Source organism: Lissotriton vulgaris, chromosome 7 (assembly GCF_964263255.1).
Source record: "Lissotriton vulgaris chromosome 7, aLisVul1.2, whole genome shotgun sequence".
NCBI classification, from domain to species: domain Eukaryota; kingdom Metazoa; phylum Chordata; class Amphibia; order Caudata; family Salamandridae; genus Lissotriton; species Lissotriton vulgaris.
Window position 1 is genome coordinate 308,115,692 of NC_141695.1, and position 20,365 is coordinate 308,136,056.

The window sequence follows — 20,365 nt, forward strand, 5'->3', positions numbered from 1 at the left end:
TTCATATTTTTTCTGTTTCACTCAGGAGACAAAGTGGTCCAATGGCTTTCTTTGAAACAAACCAACACTGATGAAATAGGGTTCTAGTAAGAAACTTATTTTTCTTCTTTTGCAGAGGCAGTCTTAAGAGAAAATATGTTCTTTGACACCACTTTCTGCTCATTAGAATGAGATTCCAAGAATATGCATAAGTGCTTACAGCAGGTGTTTAGGGCCCACAGCTGTGCGGAGGTGTTCAAAAGGCATTTACACTACTAAAACCTGCTGTCGCACAAGAATATAACTCTTATTTGCCATGTCATTCTAATATTTTATGACATAGAGACCACATATCTGGCTCTTGCAATTGCTAGACTCTGTTAAAACCTCCTACGGCCAGAAATACATGTGTGCAGTTTCCAAGGTGGTTTCAGTGTGGTGGATGTGGAAAAGGGAAATGGCAGAATGCAGGAAGGAGCACTGCTGCTGGAAGGACTTCAATGTCTTTTGAGAAGCACGTTCTCTCACTGGCCAAAATTATTGCTTCCAAGTTAAATGTTTCATATCTGCTTTTTAGGCCTATGATCTATCCTGTTTGGTGCCAGGCTGAAGCCTGGGAAAAGTGGCTTCTGAATTTACTTTTCTGCTCGCCACATAATGAGACTTCCTTAAATCATCACACAGCCCTAATGTAGGGGCATCGGGACCATCTTTGTAAAACTGTACGGCATCAAGATTCCTGGTCTGCTAGTCCTTTTGGAGGCTAATAGCTACTTCAATGATAAGAGGTAAATGGGCCAATTTGCTGTCCAAATTATTTCTCATTCAGATACCTAAATTGAAAGATCATGTATTTGGCGTACTTTATTACCAAAAATCCAACTGAAGATATAGCAGGTCAAAAACTTGAAAAATTGATTCCAGAATATTTTAACTGAGATCCCATTTGTGGGGAGCTTGTAGCTGCATTGCTGTTCAATTGTTCTTGTACGTGCTATACTATTATCCGCACTTCATAGCTGAATGATGACTTTTGTGGAACCTCCTGCAATAGAGTATGACATTCCTCCTCCAACAGAGTATGACATTATAGTCTCACTTACCTATATACTACAATGCAGAGGACGCATCTCTTAGAATATGATTTGTCTTTCCATTTATCTCAAGGAAAAAAGATTTTATAGTCAGGCAAATTGCTCAAAGATCTGGAAGGTTTATGCAAATTGTTATTGGGTCCAATGTTCCAAGCTGAGAGGATGTGGGTAGGTTCTGACCTATATTGACCTATATTGGAGTACAGACATGACATTCCTCATAACCGAAGCCTCTGACAGGATCTACATTCCCGATAGGACGTCTGTCAGAGATGCTTCTGGCCATGACTGTGGTGCCAAGTTAGGCACCGCCATCCAGATTTGGATATACTTTATCAACAGCCTTTACATGGTGGGAACACCACAATGTAAATGCTGTCAGAAAGGGATATGGGGGACCCAAATAGGGCCCCGTCCCTCAAGGGTCACTGTTAAGTGCCCCCACCTCCATGCACCGTGTGCATGGAGGTGCAGGACGTGCTCATTTACATGCTGGTTTGTGCTCTTCCTGGGCTGCAATACAAGCCACCGTGTATATGAGCACTTTGCGACCGGCAGTCACATCGTAATTGGGCAGTCGGACCGCCGCCTACTTTTCGGCTAGTCTCTTGACCGCCATAATAGCGGGCGGAGGTCCGACTGAACACTATCATAATAAGGCCAATAGTCTTGCGCTCAATGCAGATGGAGTGTCTTAAAGGATTACCAAGTAAAATAACTGCTTTCTTTTCAATTTATTTAGATTTCTCTGAACCAACCTGGGTCTTCATTCTTTTGACTTCCTTCTGAAGAGGATGAATGCTGAATAGAGCCCTTTGTTCTGTTGACACTAGGGAACAGGTTTGTGGGCCATTCCTACAGCATGAAAAGAATTTGTGCCTCCAGAAGAGGAAGTCATTGAGAGGCAGGTGCTTTTCAGGAGAATTCCAAAGTATGTCTACTGCACCCTATATCCAGAACCCACTTGTCTGTGGTGATTGTAGAGCACTCTTTTTATGAAAGGGAACAGTACTTCCCCCAACAAAGGAGAAGTGGGGTAGTTGGTAGGAGGTTCTGTATAAAGTCATTGTCATCTCGATTCCTGTGGCTGCCTCTTTACTTAGTGGTAAGCAAGCCAGACTGCTGCGATCTTGACTCCCCTCTAGTCTGTTGAGCAGGTTAGCAAGATATTTAATAGTAGGACTCCTGCTGTTGCTGCTGTGGGTGATATGACTGATATGGCTGACAGGGGCTTCTAAAAGGCTGGTATCTCTAGGTTTTTGATCCTACAAAGGACTTCTGGCTAGGTACTAGAAAAGGATTATCTGCTTGTGTCAATCTCTACTTTCAAGTCCTGAAGGGCATCAAAGAAGTAGATACTAAACAATGATTAACCATCAAATGGCATGTCTAGAATACATTTTTGCACTGCCTGTCAAAATTTGGTGTAAATACGCCAGCCCTGACAACATAGCGCTGTCGCTAGCCGACAAATTCAAATGTTGCATACATCAATTAATGCATCAATGATAGAAGTGGAAGCTCTCTCTCCTTCCCTTAATATGGCAATAGCCTCCTCTCTATCCCTTGTGGAATGAACTTAAAGTAAAGGCAAATATCATTCCACATTTGGCAATCGCAGTGCCCTTAAATTGCCACTACATTAGCAGTCCGGAATTAGGTAGCTGTCAGTGACAGGACCAAACTGCCCAAGTAATTTAGGAATCTTTCTGTTTTTTTCAAGATATGAATTACATGGAGATGAGGGATTAAATGGGCTGTGCTGAGCATTTTGTTAGACAACTGAAACTGCCTTGGGGTGGCCACTCAGACATGCCCCCGTAAAGCCAGGGGCTCTGTATGTCTTCTCCATCCTTAGTACAGTCACTAAGACAATACTACTTTTCTTCACTAGAGAGATAATGCACTACAGGTATGGTTTTTAAACTTCTCTTCAAAAGGTATTAAAAATCATAGAGAAAACAATTAGGTTGCTGAACCTGGCTTAGTAGAACAAGTATTTTAGATGCTTTGCTATGTGGATTTCTAAATCGCATGGCTACTTGCAGGATTTCCAGCACTGGCTAAGACATTGTCTTGCTTCGGGACAAGTGGTGAAAAACAGGGGGCTGTTGCATTTTGACCAATCTGGAACCTTTTGATGACATATTTGGGGGACCTTATGTCCCGAGAGGGAGTTCCCGTAGTCCAACAGGGAGAGAGCAAGGGATTGGACCACAATTCTTCTGGACACACTCAGGATAAAGTAAACAATTTTACAGAGTGTTCTGAGGGGGCCAAAACAAGTTGATGCAAGATTTTTTGGCCTGTGTAATAATTAAAAGGGACTTGTCCAGCCACATCCCAAGGCTTTTGACAGGGGAGGAGGGGATGGGTGTATTGGACAAACATCTGTCGGATAAAACGGTGCTAGGCAGATTCTCTGGCTTCTCCCGGTGAGGATGGAGGCGATGCATCTGAGAGTGGCTCCTTGGATACCGATGTTGTGCAGCCTTGCAATAAGTGTGCGATGAGAGACCATGTTGAATGCTGCCAAAATGTCTAGGATGATTAGAGCACTGCCTCTCGTTGCCAAGTGGGGCTCTGATGTCGTTGGTGGCTGCGATGAGGGCTGACTTAGTGCTGTGGTGGCTGCGGAATCCAGATTAGGAAGTATCGAGTAGGTGGTTTGCTCTAGATATGAGGAGCGTTGTTGGATGCTGACTTTTATCTAATACTTTGGCCGGTAACTGGAGCAGGGAAATTGGACAGTAGTTGTTGAGTTCATGGGGTCAGTGGAAGGTTTCTTAAGAAGTGCGTTGACCTCTGCATGTTACCTGTGCTCAAGGAAGGTGTCCGTGACTACTAAAGTATTGAACAGGGTGGTGAGTTCATGGCTGATTCTTGCTAATCCTAAGTTAAAGATGTGATGAGGATACAGGTTGGTGGGGGTTCCTGAGTAGATCAAGCTCATAATGGAGGAGGTGTCCTCTGGGGGAGTTGGTTTCAGTTGGTTAGTCAGTTATCTGCAGGGGTAGCGGGCCGTTGTTTTGGTTGAAGAAGTCAGTGGCCTTGGGCTGGCGGTTGCAGTTTCTGTAGAATTTTGTGATCTTGCCATCGAAGAAGTGTGCACGATTGTTACAGAATTCTTGTGAGGGATTGATGTTTAATGAAGCTGTGGGGTGAGAAAATTCCTTGTTGATGTTGAAGAGTTCCTTGCTGTTGTTGGAGCGTGAGGTTATGGCGTTTTTTTCGAATCTCTTTTCTGTCAGTAGTAGAGGTTGAGGACTGTCTGAGAGGAGGCATTGACGGTGGTATACTTGCTTGTGCGTAATTTTCTCTCCAGTTGTTTAAAGTAGCATTTAGCAGTCCTGGGTCTTTGGTGTACCAGCTCGACCGCTTGCTGAATCTTCTGTGTGTGTGTTTTTGTTGCTGATAGGAGCGATGTTGGTGCAGTTAGTGAACCATGTGTAGACGTTTCTGATGTTCTGGTCTAGGTTGTTGGCGGGCATGGGGTGAAACGTGTTGAGGGCCTCTGAGACTTTGCTCCAGCTGCTGTGGGGGGTGCTAGCAAGACTGGTGGCGGAGGTCCTTGACCTGGTGATGTTGAAGTGGATAATGGAGCGTCGAATGTGGTGAGTTCTGTGGTGTGGATGTACTCGAGTTGGGTGAGCCCGATGGTGTTTATGCTGTCAAGGAGGTTGATGGTGTTGGTACTGTTGTGGTCACTAAGAAGGAAGATGAGGTCGCCGAGGAGTAGGTAGTCTTTGGAGTCTATGGTGAGGGGGGCAATGAAGTCAGCTATGAAGCTGCAGAAATTTGGTTGTAGTCCTGGGGGTTGGTAGGGGAGGGTGCCCGAGGTGGTTTTGCCATCCGTCTGGAGGTGGAATTTGAGATGTTCCATGGCTGGGGCAATGTCATCTGTCGTGGTGGCGCACCGGATGTATTCCCTGTGCATGATGGTGACTCCTCCGCCTGGCTTTTTGATACTGTCACAGTGGGTGATCTTATATCCTTTGGGTATGCACTGGCGATGTGAGATAAGGTTGTGGGGTTGAGCCAGGTGTTTTTATGGAAGATGATGTCGGGTGGAAGGGTGGTGATGAGGCCCCAAATCTCAATTGTGTGTTTGCATAGTAAGCGTGTGTTGAGAAGGGTGCATGAAAGCTAGTGTGCGTGTGCTGGTGGGGGCAGCAGTTTAGTCTAGAAGGTAGAAAATGTCAACTATTGCATAACTATTTATCAGGGTCTTTTTTATGAGTCTGAAATTTCTTACAGCATGTGAATCAATTCAAAGGATCATGTTGGACAACAATACACATTTGAAAGTGAGATGGTGTTGAGTCAATATATATGAAAACCCTCACTTAACATCACACATTTGGAGAGGTCAGCACCCACACTTACCAACATCTACTTCTCTGTGGCTTTTTATCAGCTCTCCTAATTCAAAGTTCCCTGAAATCACAGCAACCTTTGGGCAAAAAAACACAAAACATAGAGAAGAATGATGACACAAAACAGAAGCACACAATGCAAGCAGCAAAAAACATTAGAAAGTTAAGGCAACACCATATCAGAAACCGAAATCTAAAGCCCAAAAAAGACGAAGGCCCTGAATGTGAGGCGCTGCCTTGCCCAATACAAACAAGTCTAGTATTCTTCAGCATCCGGATTTTCAAGGTGCACAAACAACAGCCCCGATTTTACTAGCTGGTGAAGCCAGTCAGGAAAATTACATGAAGTCTGAGCTTGGGCAACTGGCACAAGAGAAAACTGGACCCTTACTCAGCCCTCCTATGACACAGGTCGGAGTATGGATGTCTCCTCGCTGCCTGCACCATCCTCACTTGTCCCCTAACACCCTCCCCACCCTACCCCCACTGTCCCCACTGGCACTTGCCAATTGCTGATAGTAGGTGTGGAATTTTCCACAAGAATCGTGAATCCCCATGTGAAATTGTACCTGGCAATTCCAGTTCTGCATATTTTTTTCTATTCCGGGACAATAACTATAATTGCAGTCACCGGGCATCTCTGAACATAAATCTGCCTATCTAGTAATGGACCCCAATGAGGTTAAAGAAAGAGAAAAGAGGAAGAAGAAAAATAGCAACACAATATGGTGACCAAACAAAACAGAGAAATAAAAATGAGATTTACACTGAGGAAATTGAGAAAAATTAAAAAGAACAGAATGATGGTGTGAGGGAAAGGAGAGGAGGAACTACAGGTAGGTGACCAAAAGAAAACGGGTGCTGGGGCTAAATAGTATGAGGGAGACAAAATAGATATATAAAGAATGAGTCAGAGAGAGGTTGAGAGAGAGAAACATACCATACAAGAAAAAGTAAAAGAGAAAGCAATATGGTGTATAAAAGAGAAAAGAGCAGAATAACGTATTTAAAGAGCAGGGACAGGGTGCAAGAGAAAGGGCAAAAGACAGAGGGGCAGATTTATGACGACTGGCATATTCCTGTAAATCAGCAGGGATGCGTCAGGTAAGATGCGTCACACAAGTTTACCCTTGCGCCACCACAGATGCGCCGCATTTACTATGCGGAGCATCGTGGCGCAAGGATAAACAGCTGCGTAACGCATCTCCCGTCGGAAGAGTGGCGCATTGCTGGAGTCGTGTCGCAAGCATGCTTGTGGAGTGCCCATACATAACGTGGTGCGTCACGCCTTACGCCTGCTTCATTTGGCGCAGTGGCGGCGGAAAAGTGACTGAGTGGAATCTAGTAGATTTCACTCAGGCACTTTACCGAAGCTTTACTGCGCCGGAACGCCCCTCCCCACCCCCCACGCAGGAATACCCACATGAAACCTGATGCAAGTTTTATGTGGCGCTGGGCTTTACAACGTGACGCATCTCCCTAGATGCGTCACGTTGTAAACAGGGATCAACGTGGTGCATGGTTTACACCGCCGCTGCGTCACAGAAGTGACGCAACGGCAGCGCAAAAGTGGCACCAGGGGCTCGTAAATCTGCCCCAGAATGCTTATTCCCAATGTAGAGAACTTTATAGCAGTTTACATAGCTGTTCAATGACATTTCAAATCATGAACAAATAGAGAATGGAAATAATATAGCAGGGCGTTGTTTGTTTCCTTAGTTATAGTCTTACATTTACTTACATTGCCTTAGTGTGCCTATTTATGACATATTAAGACTTTTTTCTATGACTGTTTTTTTTTAATGAGACATTTCCGATTAGTGTGGAAGTTAAAAATGTTTTATTTGTTTGAAAGTCATCTACATACTTGCTCATGATTTCAGAAACGTGCACTGGTGTAACTCCATTGATTCACTCCCATAATATGATTTCTGTTTGAGTCCTCTATGCTAAAGCCTACAAATGTATGTTTTAAGACTTTGTTTATTCAGTTTATGCTAAATTGGGGTGCTAGGTGATCCCCTTGTCACCCACTTATGCGACTCACAAAAAGATACCAATGCAGGATAACTGCAGTTACAGGTAAGTAAAGCATTTCTTATCCAGTATTAGGGTATCTTTCATAGATTCACATGCCTGAATCAGAATAGAAAGCAATGATAAGCACATGTCCTTTTGCATAAAGAACATAAAAGCATTAGTTAATAAATATATATATCAACATTAAAATGAAAAGCAATAAATTGCAAGTCAGGCAAAAGGTATAACAGTGACAGAGAAATGTGCGTGGAAAAATAAGAGAAAGGCTGGTGGAAAGGAAGGAAGGCTCACCTCTATCGAAATAGATGATGCAACACCGCCTGTCCCACTGCAGCATCGATTGTTAGCTCTGTATCCAAACAATAATGTTTGGGAAATGTATGCAGCGTCTTCCATGTTGCCGCTCTGCAAATGTCTGTGATGAGCACACCTGCAAACAGTGCCATAGAAGTAGAAACTGCCCTAGTGGTGGGCACAAATTCTTGATTGTAAAGGTTGACCAGCTTGTTGGTGACAGAAGACAATAGCACCAGAGATCCATCTGGAAATACTTTGTTTTATGAGGGAAAACTCTTCCTGGGCAAACTGTAAGCCACAAAATGTTGGTTGGACTTGTGGAAAGTTTTAGTTCTGTCAAGGTAGAACTTAAGGTAGTGTTTCAAATCTAGTGAATATAGAGCTCTTTCAGCTGCTGTTTGAGGATTTGGAAAGAAAATCTTTAAGACAACAGGATCATTTAGGTGGAAGTCCGACAGGTCTTTTGGAATACATTTTGGATTAGTTCGAAGAATTACCCTGTCATTCTTGAATTGAAGAAAGGGATCTTGTATTGTGAATGTGTGACGGTCGCTAACTCATCTTGCGGATGTAAGGGCTACAAGGAGCGCAGTTTTCCAGGAAAGGAACTTAAGTTCAGCTCTGTGTATCGGCTCAAAAGGGTGTTTCATAAGCTGAGCAAGTACTGTGTTTAGTTGCCATGTTGGAGGTGGAAACTTTACGGGAGGGAAAGTCCGAAACAGACCGAGAAATTGTTTTATCAATCTGTTTGACCAAAGAGAAGGTCCTGTAGAAGATCTTCTGAAACAGGATATTGTTGCCAGGTGAACTTTTATGGAAGAGAGGGCGGGGCCTGAAATAGCTAAATGAAGGCAGTATGGCAATATCTCTTCTGGAGAGGATGTGAAGGGAAGCACCTTAGCAGACCTGCACCAGATACCAATTCTTTTTTTCCATTTAAAGTAGTAAGTTCTGTTTGTACTATCCGCTCGGGCGCGAGATAGGACAGCACTGCAGTCCGGAGGAATGTTCAAATCCTGAAATTTGTGGAACTCAGGTGCCAGGCCAATAATTTGAGAGATGCTGGACTTGTCCCTGGTCCATTGTGAGGAGGGATGGAAACGGTGTCAATGGAATTGGAGTTTGCAGGGAGAGGAGATGAGGTTCTGTGAACAAATGTTGGCGAGGCCATGCTGGGGCTATTAGAATCAGCGTCCAAGGCTCTGCTTTCATGTTCCTGAGGAGCCTGGGAATGAGGGGAATCGGCGGAAAGGCGTAGGCGAATACGCCGAACCATGCTATTAAAAATCCATTCCCCAGAGATCCCTGTTGTGGATGCCAGCTTGTGAAGTGTTGGCATTTGGCGTTCTGTCGCGTGGCAAACAGATCCAACAGTGGTTCGCCCCACAGAAAGAAGTTGCTGTTGAGAGTATCTTGGTTTAACTCCCACTCATGGCAGGTTGTCTGCATTCTGCTTAGCGAGAGTGCCAATGCATTGTCTTTTCCTGGAACATACTCTGCTCGCAGGGAATCTTTGTGCTGAAGAGAACCGTTCCAAATTTTCTGAGATTCTTGAGAGAGTGAGAGTGAACGAGTCACTCCTTGCTTGTTTAGGTAGTGCATTGTCGTAGTTTTGTCCGTTCTGATAAGCACTTGTGAACTTTTTATTATGGGAAGGATAGCCAGGAGGGCTAGTTGGACAGCTCTAAGTTCTAGGAGGTTTATGTGCAGTTTCTGCTTGGAAGACGACCACTTTCCGCTGATACTAAGCTCATAAAGGAAGGCTCCCCAACCTTCTAGAGACGCATCCGTGGTTATAACTTGAGGGGAAGCTTGAGTTAGGAAGAATAGGCCTCGAGACAGATTTTGTGGCTGAATCCACCAGTTGAGAGCGACGACCATCTGAGAAGTCACCTGTATGATGTCGTCGAATGATCCGCTGATTTGAATCCATTGAGCAGAGAGAGCCTCTTGAAGAAGACGCATGCGGAGACGACAGTAAGAAACTAGGAGGATGCAGGAAGACATCATTCCGAGGAGGGATTTGAATAGGCGCACTGAAAGAGATTTTCTTCTTCTACGTATGCGTTCTGCCAAATACAGGAGTTTTTGTTGTCGCTTCTGCGATGGGTATGCTTTTTTCAGGACCGTATCCAAGACAGCTCCCAGAAACATTATCCACTGAGAAGGCTGTAGAAATGGATTGTCTGGCTTGAGGGTAAGACCTAATCTTCTGAAAAGCTGCAGACAGGCTTTGGAAGACCTTCTCGCGCAGTCGAGAAAGGGAGCCTCGACCAGCCAGTTGTCGAGATAAGGTGATGTTGTCCTTCATAAGGCATGTCAAGGAATTTGGTCTTAAATTTCAGGCCGGAATGTTGTTGCCTTAAGCCACCCTTGGCGCCGCAGAACTGCCGCCCCAGCCAGATGGCGTAAACCAGTGGATGCGATGTTCATCGTACAGTCTATAATTTCAAAAGCTGACCTTTCGCCCTCCACAAGCAACTTTCTTGCTTTGTCTTTAAATTCCTGCGGCAGGGACTCCAAGTACGGTGCAATATCTGACCACCTCTGTCTGTTGTAGCGTCCTAATAGTGAGTATAAATGAGTTAGAAGCTCGCACTGTAGCGCTGACATGGAGGAAAACCGTTTTCCAATATTGTCCAAGCGTCTGCCCTCTTTATCTGGGGGTGCTGAAAGTGGGGCAGGAGGTTTTATTGATCTGCGTTGAGCTGCCTGAGTAATCACTGAACCAGGCTTTGGATACCCAATGAGGCAGGCCGGAGCGTCGTCTGGAGCCCTGTATTTCTTGTCCAATCTTGGCAAGCCTCGAGGAACTGTAGAGGGATTTTGCTTTATCCTGATGCCTTGATCCCACATATAATCTATGATAGGCATAGATCGAACAGATTTCTTGAATGGTTCCTTGAAATCTTAAAGGAAACAATCCTGTTGGTGAGAAGGCATTGGTAATTTGAACCGTTGTGCTGCTCTCTCTAGGAGATTATGGAAACCTCCTATATCTTCGGGAGGCGAGTCCGCCTGAGGAGGCAAAGGCGATGCTGGAAGAGGGATAACATAGTCGCCCCATTCGTCGTGATGTGACTGCTTATCGAGAATCTCCCCCTCTTCTTGTTGTTCTTCATCGTCATCATCCGTAGATGGAAGAGGCGGCACAGGCACCTCAATAGTAAGAGGTGGTGGAGGCGGTGGAGGTGGGACTTGCGCTCTCTGAGGCGGAGAGAGAACTGGAGCAGGAGACGACGCAGAGATAGGGAACCTCTTCTTGTAGTCAGAGATCATAAATTGCAGGTCAGAGACCAAGGCTGAAGGAAGACAAACCATCTGTGGCTGTTGATGATGTCTGTCGTCATGATAGTACGCCTGCTCATCCATGTCCTGATCATCATAATCAGAGTCTTCCTGATACTTCACATTAAGTTCAGAGGGACTTCTTGCAGCTCTAAACATACTGTCCTCATCCAAATCCTCATCCTCATCCAAAAGGTGAGAGGGAAGTAATGCTTGAACCCTACTGGGTGATGTAGGAGAGGGCGACAGCCTCTGTTTCATAATTTTTTGTTGAAAATATGTAATTTTCATTCTTGATGTAGGTGTCGTCGACGAGGCCATCGTCGGTTTAGACGTCGTCGCCGAGGAATCGACGATGGTAACAATAGACACTACTGTCAATGAGGGACCTCTCGTCATCTAAGTGGTCGTCAACGGGATGGTCATCGACGGTACACTTTTCGTCGACGTGCGTATCATCGACGAAAAATCACTCGTCGCCGAGGTTTTCGTTGAGCAAGTCGTCAACGCTGTTGTTGCTGTCGACAAGGATTTCTTGAATTTGATAGTCGGCAACGAAGGGGTATGTGCCGTCGACGAAGATGTCGTCGACGAAAGGGATGCTGATGAGACTGAAGTGTTGAAATTGTCGTCGTCGATGTAGTCACTCCAATGGCAGTCTGAGGAGATTTCATTGTCGTCAAGGCCAACGTCGACAAGGTGGTAGTCAACGGGGCTGAGGAAGGCTTTTTGAAAGTGTGTTTCACCCTCAGCGGAGGAGTTAGAGGGTCTGAAGCTGTTTCTTTCGACCCTTGACAGGTAAATCTTTAAGCTTTGGAGCCTCTGAAGACTTTTTCTGCGTCTTCTTTTTTGATTGCTCCGTAGAAGGACCTGGAGAAACATCTCTGGGCCTTTTCTGAGGAGTCTTTGAAGGAAGATTTTGATAAGCTCTCACTCGCCTCAGAAGACAAGGGGTCTTCTTTGTCCTTAAGTCTCTGCAGCCAAGTTTAAAGCCTTCCCTCACGATCTTTAAAGTCTTTGTAGAAAAAGTATGACATACCTTCCAATCTTTAGAAGTATGGTCTGGATAAAGACAGTGGAGGCAGTCCTTATGCTGAACGTCAACATGCAATCTCATCTTTTTTCAAGTATCACTGGTCCTACAAAGGCTTTTCCTAGGAGTATCCGACACGAAGACAGTAAAGACTTCACTCAGCTAGACAAATATCTAAAGACAATACCTTAAAACCAAAGATAAGGAAAAACCTGAGCAGAGCTCAGTGGAGACTTCCTTAGCCCGACGTGCGGTAGAAAATCTGCAGGACTAAAGCTCCTTCCAGGAAGGTTCCAGAGGGTGGTGGCAGCTAATTGGTTGCTCTCTAGAGTTTGGCCCTTATTACAAAAGGCCTTTGTCCTATTACTCTATATGTCTAATGTGACATTACTTTATTTATGTACCGGGGACTCCCACCCCGATGACGGGGAAAGATTCAGGCATGTGAATCTATGAAAGATACCCTAATACGGGATAATTGCTTTTACATAAGTAACAATCACAAATTGAGATTTGATAACATGCTACTGAATCGCAGTTTTTATTTGCAATTCAGTATTTGACAGGGGCGTCTTAAGGGCGTCCCTTCCAAAATCACAATTGCAGTGGTAGGTATGAATGTTTTGCGATGGAATTACAGTCACAAAACATTAATGTTTTACTGACACCTTAAAGGACGTGGTAACCATTCACAAATGAGAAGGAGTCGCCAAAGGGTCCCCTTTGTGGATTTTGAAACAAAAATTTGTTAAGAGCTGACAGTGGTTCCATGGACCACAGTCTACTCTTAAAAAATGAAATGTCAAAGTTTAATTTTTTCTTGTTAAACCTATCCCATTTTTCTGTATAATCCCATGTATCTATTTTTTTCATTGTGGAGTTCACAATCCCAGTGATGAATTGGAATATAATGCAGACCTTCTTATTCACTTAGTTTAAAGTCTTATTTCCACTGTGTGATCGTTTCAATCGAGGCCTTTCTGAACATGTCTGCAATAAATTTACACCTCCCCTCTTCCTTCCATATGTCAAATGAAAAATAATGAAGTGCCAGGGTGAAGGCTGGATAAAGATGAATTGGATTATATTGGGTTAGAAAGCAGCAAACTCCCTGTTGTGTAGCAATCCTATAATAGGTGTTTAGAGCAGTCTGCACTGTGTGTTCTGGTATGCGTTTGAAGTCTTAATCCCTTTCTCAACTAAACAATGCCCCACTTGATTGGCCCATTTAGGTTTTTCAATATGAAGTAGTACTTTTTCAGTTTCTGTCTGGTACTATTCAATTACCACCCTTATGCTGCATTATAGTACATGCCAAGGGGGCGTGGCTAAGATGGCGGAGGACTAGGACGTCTTTCCCAGTCCCTCCGGCGCCGCCCGACTTTTGGCGTTGTGTAGCACCCTACCAGGTGCCCATCTACGACACTAACTGGGTGCATCTGTGCCCTCTTGCTGTCCTTGTCCCGGCGATGCCCTTCTTTTTGGTCGAGGTGCGGGCAATTCGCTGATTGGTGCAGAGCGGCCCGGACATCCCCTGGGCCCAACATGCCTCATGGTCTGCGCAGAGGAGGCGATGCGCCGCACCTCTTCGCATGCTGTGGGCGGCTGCCCCTGTATACGGGGCTTACAAGAGGAGCGGAGAGTGAAGCAGCCGCTGCTGGGTCCGGTGCGGCGCCTCTCTGCGGCGCTGAGGTTTGCCCCGGAGAGGCTGGAGTGGTGATAGGGTGACCAACCGTCCGTAAATTTCACGGACAGTCCGTAATTTCAGCCGTCTGTCCGTTGTCCGTGAAGGATTCTTTAACGGACGCCATTTGTCCGTAATTTTAACCGGGCACAGCTTGCCCCCACCTCCCTTCTTGACTCCGATGCTGTATGAAAGCTCACATACCCCGCAGCGCTGTAGAGGCACAGCAGGATGGCAACCCTCACACCTCCAGCCCTTGATGAGCTGTTAAGAGGTGCTCGAAGGTGACAGAGGGAGGGGCTGCAGGTTCAGGAGCAGGGGGCATCCATTCACATGCAAACAGCCCTGAATGCATCTTGTATCTGCTATTTAGAGGGGGGCTCATACATTTCATTTCTATCCAGGGCCCCAAACATCCTAGACTCGGCCAGATTACACCCCTGATTACACCGAGGCAGCACCTGCTTCTCTTCACCGAGCTTAATTACTGTCACTGAATTGTAAGCAAACCTCGGTTCTTCAAACATGCAATCTAAAATGTAAGAAAATAAAGAAATGGCACAATCGCACCCACACTGATAAACAAAGTATGGAGGACAATCAGTTCAATCTGTACTCTTAGAGTATCTCCTGTAAGTACTGTATATCACAGTGGGGGTGGCATTTTGGACAGAGAGCCTGTCTTCTCGTTTTCTTGTGCAGGAGGGGGCGAGAAGCCCAAGATGATACTAGAATACTGCATGCCTACCCCTGTGCCCACCCTGGTGGATCACGTTCCCTCTCCTGTGATGACTCCTGCTCCTGTCCCCCATGTTGTGGCTCAAGTCCACCCCCGCCTGTGATGGCTCTTGTACCCCCCTGTGGTGGATCCTGTCTCCGCCCTGGGTGGCTTCTGTCCCAGTCCTTGAATGGCCCCTGCAGCGAGGGTAAAGTTCTTGATGGGCCTCTTCTCAAAGGGGCTCAGCTCAAAATTAATATGGAAAGGTGGGCGAGTGAGTAAGTGAAGGGATGTGTGAATGGCTGGATGAATTATTGAAAGGGTGAATGGATATATGAAAGATTGAATAAATGGATAATGAGAGAGGATAGATGGATTGTTGAGTGAGGGGAAGGATGGAGAGAAAATGTAAATAGCTGGATGTATGGGTGGAAGGGTAGCTGGATGATTGATGAGGGGAAAGATGGATGAGGGGAAGGATGATGGATGGAGGGGAAGGATGGATGGATGAGGGGAAGGATAAATGGATGAGGGGACGGATGGATGGATGGATGGATGGAGGGGAAGGATGGATGGATGAGGGGCAGGATAAATGGATGGGATGGATGGATGGGTGAGGGGAAGGATGGATGAGGGGAAGGATGGATGGGATGGATGGATGGATGAGGGGCAGGATAAATGGATGGGATGGATGGATGGGTGGGGGGAAGGATGATGGATGAGAAGGATGGATGGATGGATGGATGAGGGGCAGGATAAATGGATGGGATGGATGGATGGATGGGTGAGGGGAAGGATGGATGAAAGGAAGGATGGATCAGGGGAAGGATGGATGGATGACGGGAAAGGATGGATGATGAGGGGAAGGATGGATGATGAGGGGCAGGATGGATGGATGATGAGGGGTGGTTGAAAGGATGGATGATGAGGGGAAGGGTGGATGGATGGATGATGAGGGGGTGGGTGAAAGGATGGATGGATGATGAGGGAATGGATGGATGATGAGGGGCTGGGTGAAAGGATGGATGGATGATGAGGGGAGGATGGATGGATGATGAGGGGAAGGATGGATGGATGGATGATGAGGGAAAAGGATGGATGGATGGATGATGAGGGAAAAGGATGGATGGATGATGAGGGGAAGGATGGATGGATGATGAGGGGAAGGACAGATGGATGGATGATGAGGGAAAAGGATGGAGGGATGATGAGGGGAAGGATGGATGGATGATGAGGGGAAGGATGGATGGATGATGAGGGGAAGGATGGATGGATGATGAGGGAAAAGGATGGATGGATGATGAGGGGAAGGATGGATGGATGATGAGGGAAAGGACAGATGGATGGATGGATGGATGGATGATGAGGGAAAAGGATGGATGATGAGGGGAAGGATGGATGGATGGATGGATGATGAGGGAAAAGGATGGATGGATGGATGATGAGGGAAAGGATGGATGATGAGGGGATGGATGGATGGATGATGAGGGGAAGGACAGATGGATGGATGGATGGATGATGGGTGGGTGAAAGGATGGATGGATGGAGAGTGGGTGGATGGATGGATGGATAAGTGGGTGGGTGAAAGGATGGATGGATGATGAGTGGGTGGGTGAAAGGATGGATGATGAGTGGGTGGGTGGGTGAAAGGATGGATGGATGAGTGGGTGGATGGTGGGTGGGTGAAAGGATGGATCAGTGGATTGGATGGTTGGTGGGTGAAAGGATGGATGAGTGGGTGGGTGGATGGTGGGTGGGTGGATGATGAGGGGTAGGTGGATGAGTGAAATGATGGATGGGTTGATTAATTGATAAGTGCAAGGGTGAATTAATGGACATATGAGTGAAAGGGTGGGTGTAATGATGGATGAGTGAGTGAAAGGGAGGGTAGATGGACAAAAGGATGAATAGATGTGTGAAGGAGTGAAATGATAGATGGATGAGTGATAGGGGCAATGGATGGATTCATGAGTGGATGAGTAGGTGGATGGATGGGTGGGTGGATGGATGGATGGATGGAAGGAAGGCTAAGTGAAAGGGTCGATGGAGAGAGAAAGGGAGGATGGATGGATGACTAAAAGAGTGGATGGGTGGAAGGATTAGTAAGTGAAAGGATGGCTGGATTGGTGAAAGGGTAAATGGCTGAATGGATGAGTGAATGGATGGATGGGATGAAGAGTGGATGGATAATTGTACAGATGGATAGGGTGAAAGGGTGGATGGATGTATGGATAATGGAGGATGAGTGAAAGGATGGATGAGGGGATGGATGAAGGGATGGATGAGTGAAATGATAGATGGAAGGATACATGATGGATAGGTTTGCAAATGGTTGAATATGTTTGGAAATGGCTGGGCTTACTTACATACTATTGCGCGACCTCTGATGTGTCTGTAAAACGTACCTATTGTCCTGAAGTTTTGTCCTGAATTTTGACCTCCTGTCCTGAATTTGTGTCCTGAATTTTGACCCTTTGTCCTGAATTTTTACACTCACCGTCCTGAATTTGCACCAATGCCAGTTGGTCACCCTAAGTGGTGAGCGAGCTCCCGCTGCGTAGGCGGCGGTCGAGCTCCCCGTACGGGGCCTGCTTACATCCCGGAGGTGAGGAGTGAGGGGGCGATTGACCGAAGGTCCGGGACTCGGTCCGCGAGTCGGCGGACGGCGTGGGGCCCACACGGGCGTTCCCAGCAGTGGGCCCCAGTATTGGCATTGAGCGCGCCCCCCCCCCCCCCTGGTCTTGGCTGCCCCCTGGACCGCGCTGCAGGTGTTTTTGCTGCCTTCCCGGTTGGGGCCTGCTGCTTTGTGGCCCTGCGGCGCTTTGTCCAGGCCCGCAGATTGGCGGGCGGCGCATCATTGGGATCCTTCTCCTCCGCGGACTGGAGGGTGCAATCACGCTGGGCTGGTGTGGGGCCTCCTTTCGGCCTGCATTTCGGTGGGCGGCGTTTCTCTGCTTTGGCACTTCCCTGCGGGGACCTCCTCGAGGGTAGTGAACAGTGGTTCACGGCGGGCCCCCCGTGGAGGTCTGGGCACAGCGAGGGGGGGAGAATTCTGAAAGGCCCCCAGAGGTGCCCGCGAGAGAGCTTGTGAGTAGAGAGCTGGAGGGGGGCGACAGCCTGCCTGAGACAGGGCTTTTGTGGAGCTTGTGGAGCCTGGGCCCGGTCGCTCCTGCCTGTGAGGACCTTTGTGGGGCCTGGGGGGCCCTGGATAGTGGATTGCCGCGACGGCTGGAGCAGCAGGGAGGTATGCAAGCGGCGGCCCTCGCGGACCCTGAACCGGGCGGGCCTTTGCGGTTGGTGGTTCAGGGGCCAGCTTCCCAGAGGCGCTGCCTAGGCGGGGAGATCGCTGGATAGAGGAGGGTGCGCCATCGGCCCGTGCATCGGCGGGCGGCGCTTTACAGTGTCGGCCCGGGTCTGGATTGAGCAGGGAGGTACTCCTGCTGCAGGAGCCTGTTTGTGCCCCACAGGGCCCTCGACCACGCCGCTATGTTGGCTGCTAGGGGCAGGAAAGAAAAACCCCTGAAAGATTTGCCGCAGAAGACAGTGGGTTCGACCGCCTCGCAGTCTGATGCCCAGTCTGCGCAGCCTGCCGATGCGGATGCGCAGGCGACTAAGGCCTTCATGCTGGAGCTCTTTGCCGCCATTAAAGAGGACATCTTGGTACTCCGCTCCCAGCTCTCCTCAGACGTCCAGGAGATGCGTCGAGACATCGACGCCATAGGGGAGAGAGTGGCGACTCTGGAGGAGCATGACTTGGGCGCTGCCGAGGAGATCCATCAGCTCCAACAAGACGTTCTCCACCTGACAGAACAAAACCTGGACTTGCAGGCGCACACAAAGACGTGGAAAACCGCTTGCGGAGGAACAACATCAGGATCCGAGCTGTCCCCTGGAAAGGGGAAGGGGATAGCCTGCGGGAGTATGTGGCGGCGTTGTTCAGACAATTCCTGGATGAGGAGGATGACCTGGACATCCAGTTGGACCGTGTGCATCGCTTTGGCTTGCCGAGGGGTGCTAAGGCCCCTCCACCAGACATTTTAGTCTGTGTACATAATTTCCAGATTAAGGAGCAGATTCTTCGCAAAGCGCGAGATCTCAACCCAGTGCAGTTTCGTGGGCACCAGCCTGCTCTTTTTCAAGATTTGGCGGCCTCTACTTTAATCAAATGTCATAGCTTCAAGCCTATTACTACCTACTTACGGGAACAAGGCATCCCCTACTCGTGGGGGCACCGTTTTGCACCATCTTTAAGTTCAAAGGTAAACTTCTGCAGATCCGCTCTCTGGAGGCAGCTTATGAGGCGCTAGGTTTGGAGAAGTCTGATGCTCAGGCTGGATCAACCGGGTCACCCCCTCGGCGACACAGGCGCTCCGCGGACTGGCAGAGAGTGGGAAAGTCGCCTCCGTTGGGGAAGCCAGATCTTTCTACAAGCCTTTTGGAGAGGGAGGCGGCTGTCTCCTCGGTGGCGTTGGTGACCGACAGTGAGAGTGCTCCTTGAAAGCTGCTTGACGGGCCCAGGCTGGATTCCATAGCGGCGTTGGAAGGGGGACATGGGGGGGGGGGGGGGGGGTAAGATTGTAACTCCTGCTCTTCTTTTCATCCTCAGTGGGTGGTAGTGCCCTGTATCAGGGTTGGGTAAAGTACCAGAATGGCGCCATGTTTTCCTTACGGAGTGATTCTTCTGACGAACATTGGTCACTTCACAAGACTTTTCCTACCTTTCTTCTTTTTTGTGGTTCAGTCCTTTTGTGGGGATGTTGGGGGCGGTTTTTGGGAAGAGGGTTGTTTTTGGGGCTCCGCATCAGTTCTCCGGGGGGCCAGGCATAGGTTGGGGCCGCTGTTCACTCCCGACTCCTCCCTAAGTACTCCTGTCCTAGATAATCGGGCTAGCGCATCCCTCCCCCTTAGAGATTATGGGTAGAGATTTGAAAATTGTAAGCCTGAATGTTCGGGGCCTAAATAACCCTGTTAAGCGCGGAGAATGCAGGCGGTGATGTGTGTCTGTTGCAAGAGACCCATCTCCTCCCCAAAGATACTAGGAGGATGAAAGACAAGCGCTTCCCTGTGCAGCTATGGTCCTCGGGCCCAGCGAAGAAACATGGGGTGGCTATTCTCTTTAGTGCTCGGGCGCATTGCAAGATCCAATCCCAAGTTGTTGATATTAGAGGGAGGTTTCTGGCGGTCCGGGTTCAATGGGGGGGACACACATTTGACATTGGGCTCACTGTATGCGCCAAACGAACGCCAAGAACCCTTCCTGAAGGCGGCTCTCTCCGAAGTGCTAGCTTCCCCAGAAACTTTTATGCTGGTGGGGGGGACCTGAATATAGTAACGGACTCAGGGCTGGATAGGTCCGCTAAACGTGCTCACAGCAGGCAGGGGGCCTGTCGCTGAGGGGGAGGCAATGGTTGCAAGACGGTGGGCTGCATGATGTGTGGCGTGCTCAACATCCCTTTGATCGGGATTATACGTATTACTCTTCAGCTCATAAAACTTTTGCGCGTTTAGGTCACTTTTTGGCTACGACCTCTCTCTTGCCCCATTTGTCCGCGACAACTATCACCCCGCGTTCTTTGTCAGAGCAGGCACTTATTTCTGTTCAGCTTACCTGTAGTGGGCAGCAGCCACCGTCGTCTGGCTGGCGTCTCCGAGATTCTCTCCTCCACTCAGAGTCAGCAGTCACTCGTATTAGGGGCGCTATCACCCAGTACTTTGCCTCCAATGATCAAAATGGTATGTCCTAAGAGTCAGTTTGGGAGGCCCTCAAGCTGGTGGTTCGGGGAGAGTTTATTGCGCTGTCTGTGATATATGCTCGGATGCGTAGGGAGAAACGCGCGGAGCTAGAGAAGGAGGTGG

At 47.8% G+C, this 20,365-nt stretch overlaps 1 protein-coding gene across 1 annotated transcript in view; it reads right to left on the reverse strand.

Moving 5' to 3' along the window:
* SHANK1 (SH3 and multiple ankyrin repeat domains 1) overlaps nucleotides 1-20,365 on the reverse strand; it is a 1,619,594-nt gene that overhangs the window by 1,096,842 nt on the left and 502,387 nt on the right. The window contains exon 9 of the mRNA XM_086930109.1: nucleotides 5,460-5,526. Coding sequence (XP_086786235.1) covers nucleotides 5,460-5,526 — 67 coding nt within the window. The remainder of the gene's footprint in view (nucleotides 1-5,459; nucleotides 5,527-20,365) is intronic.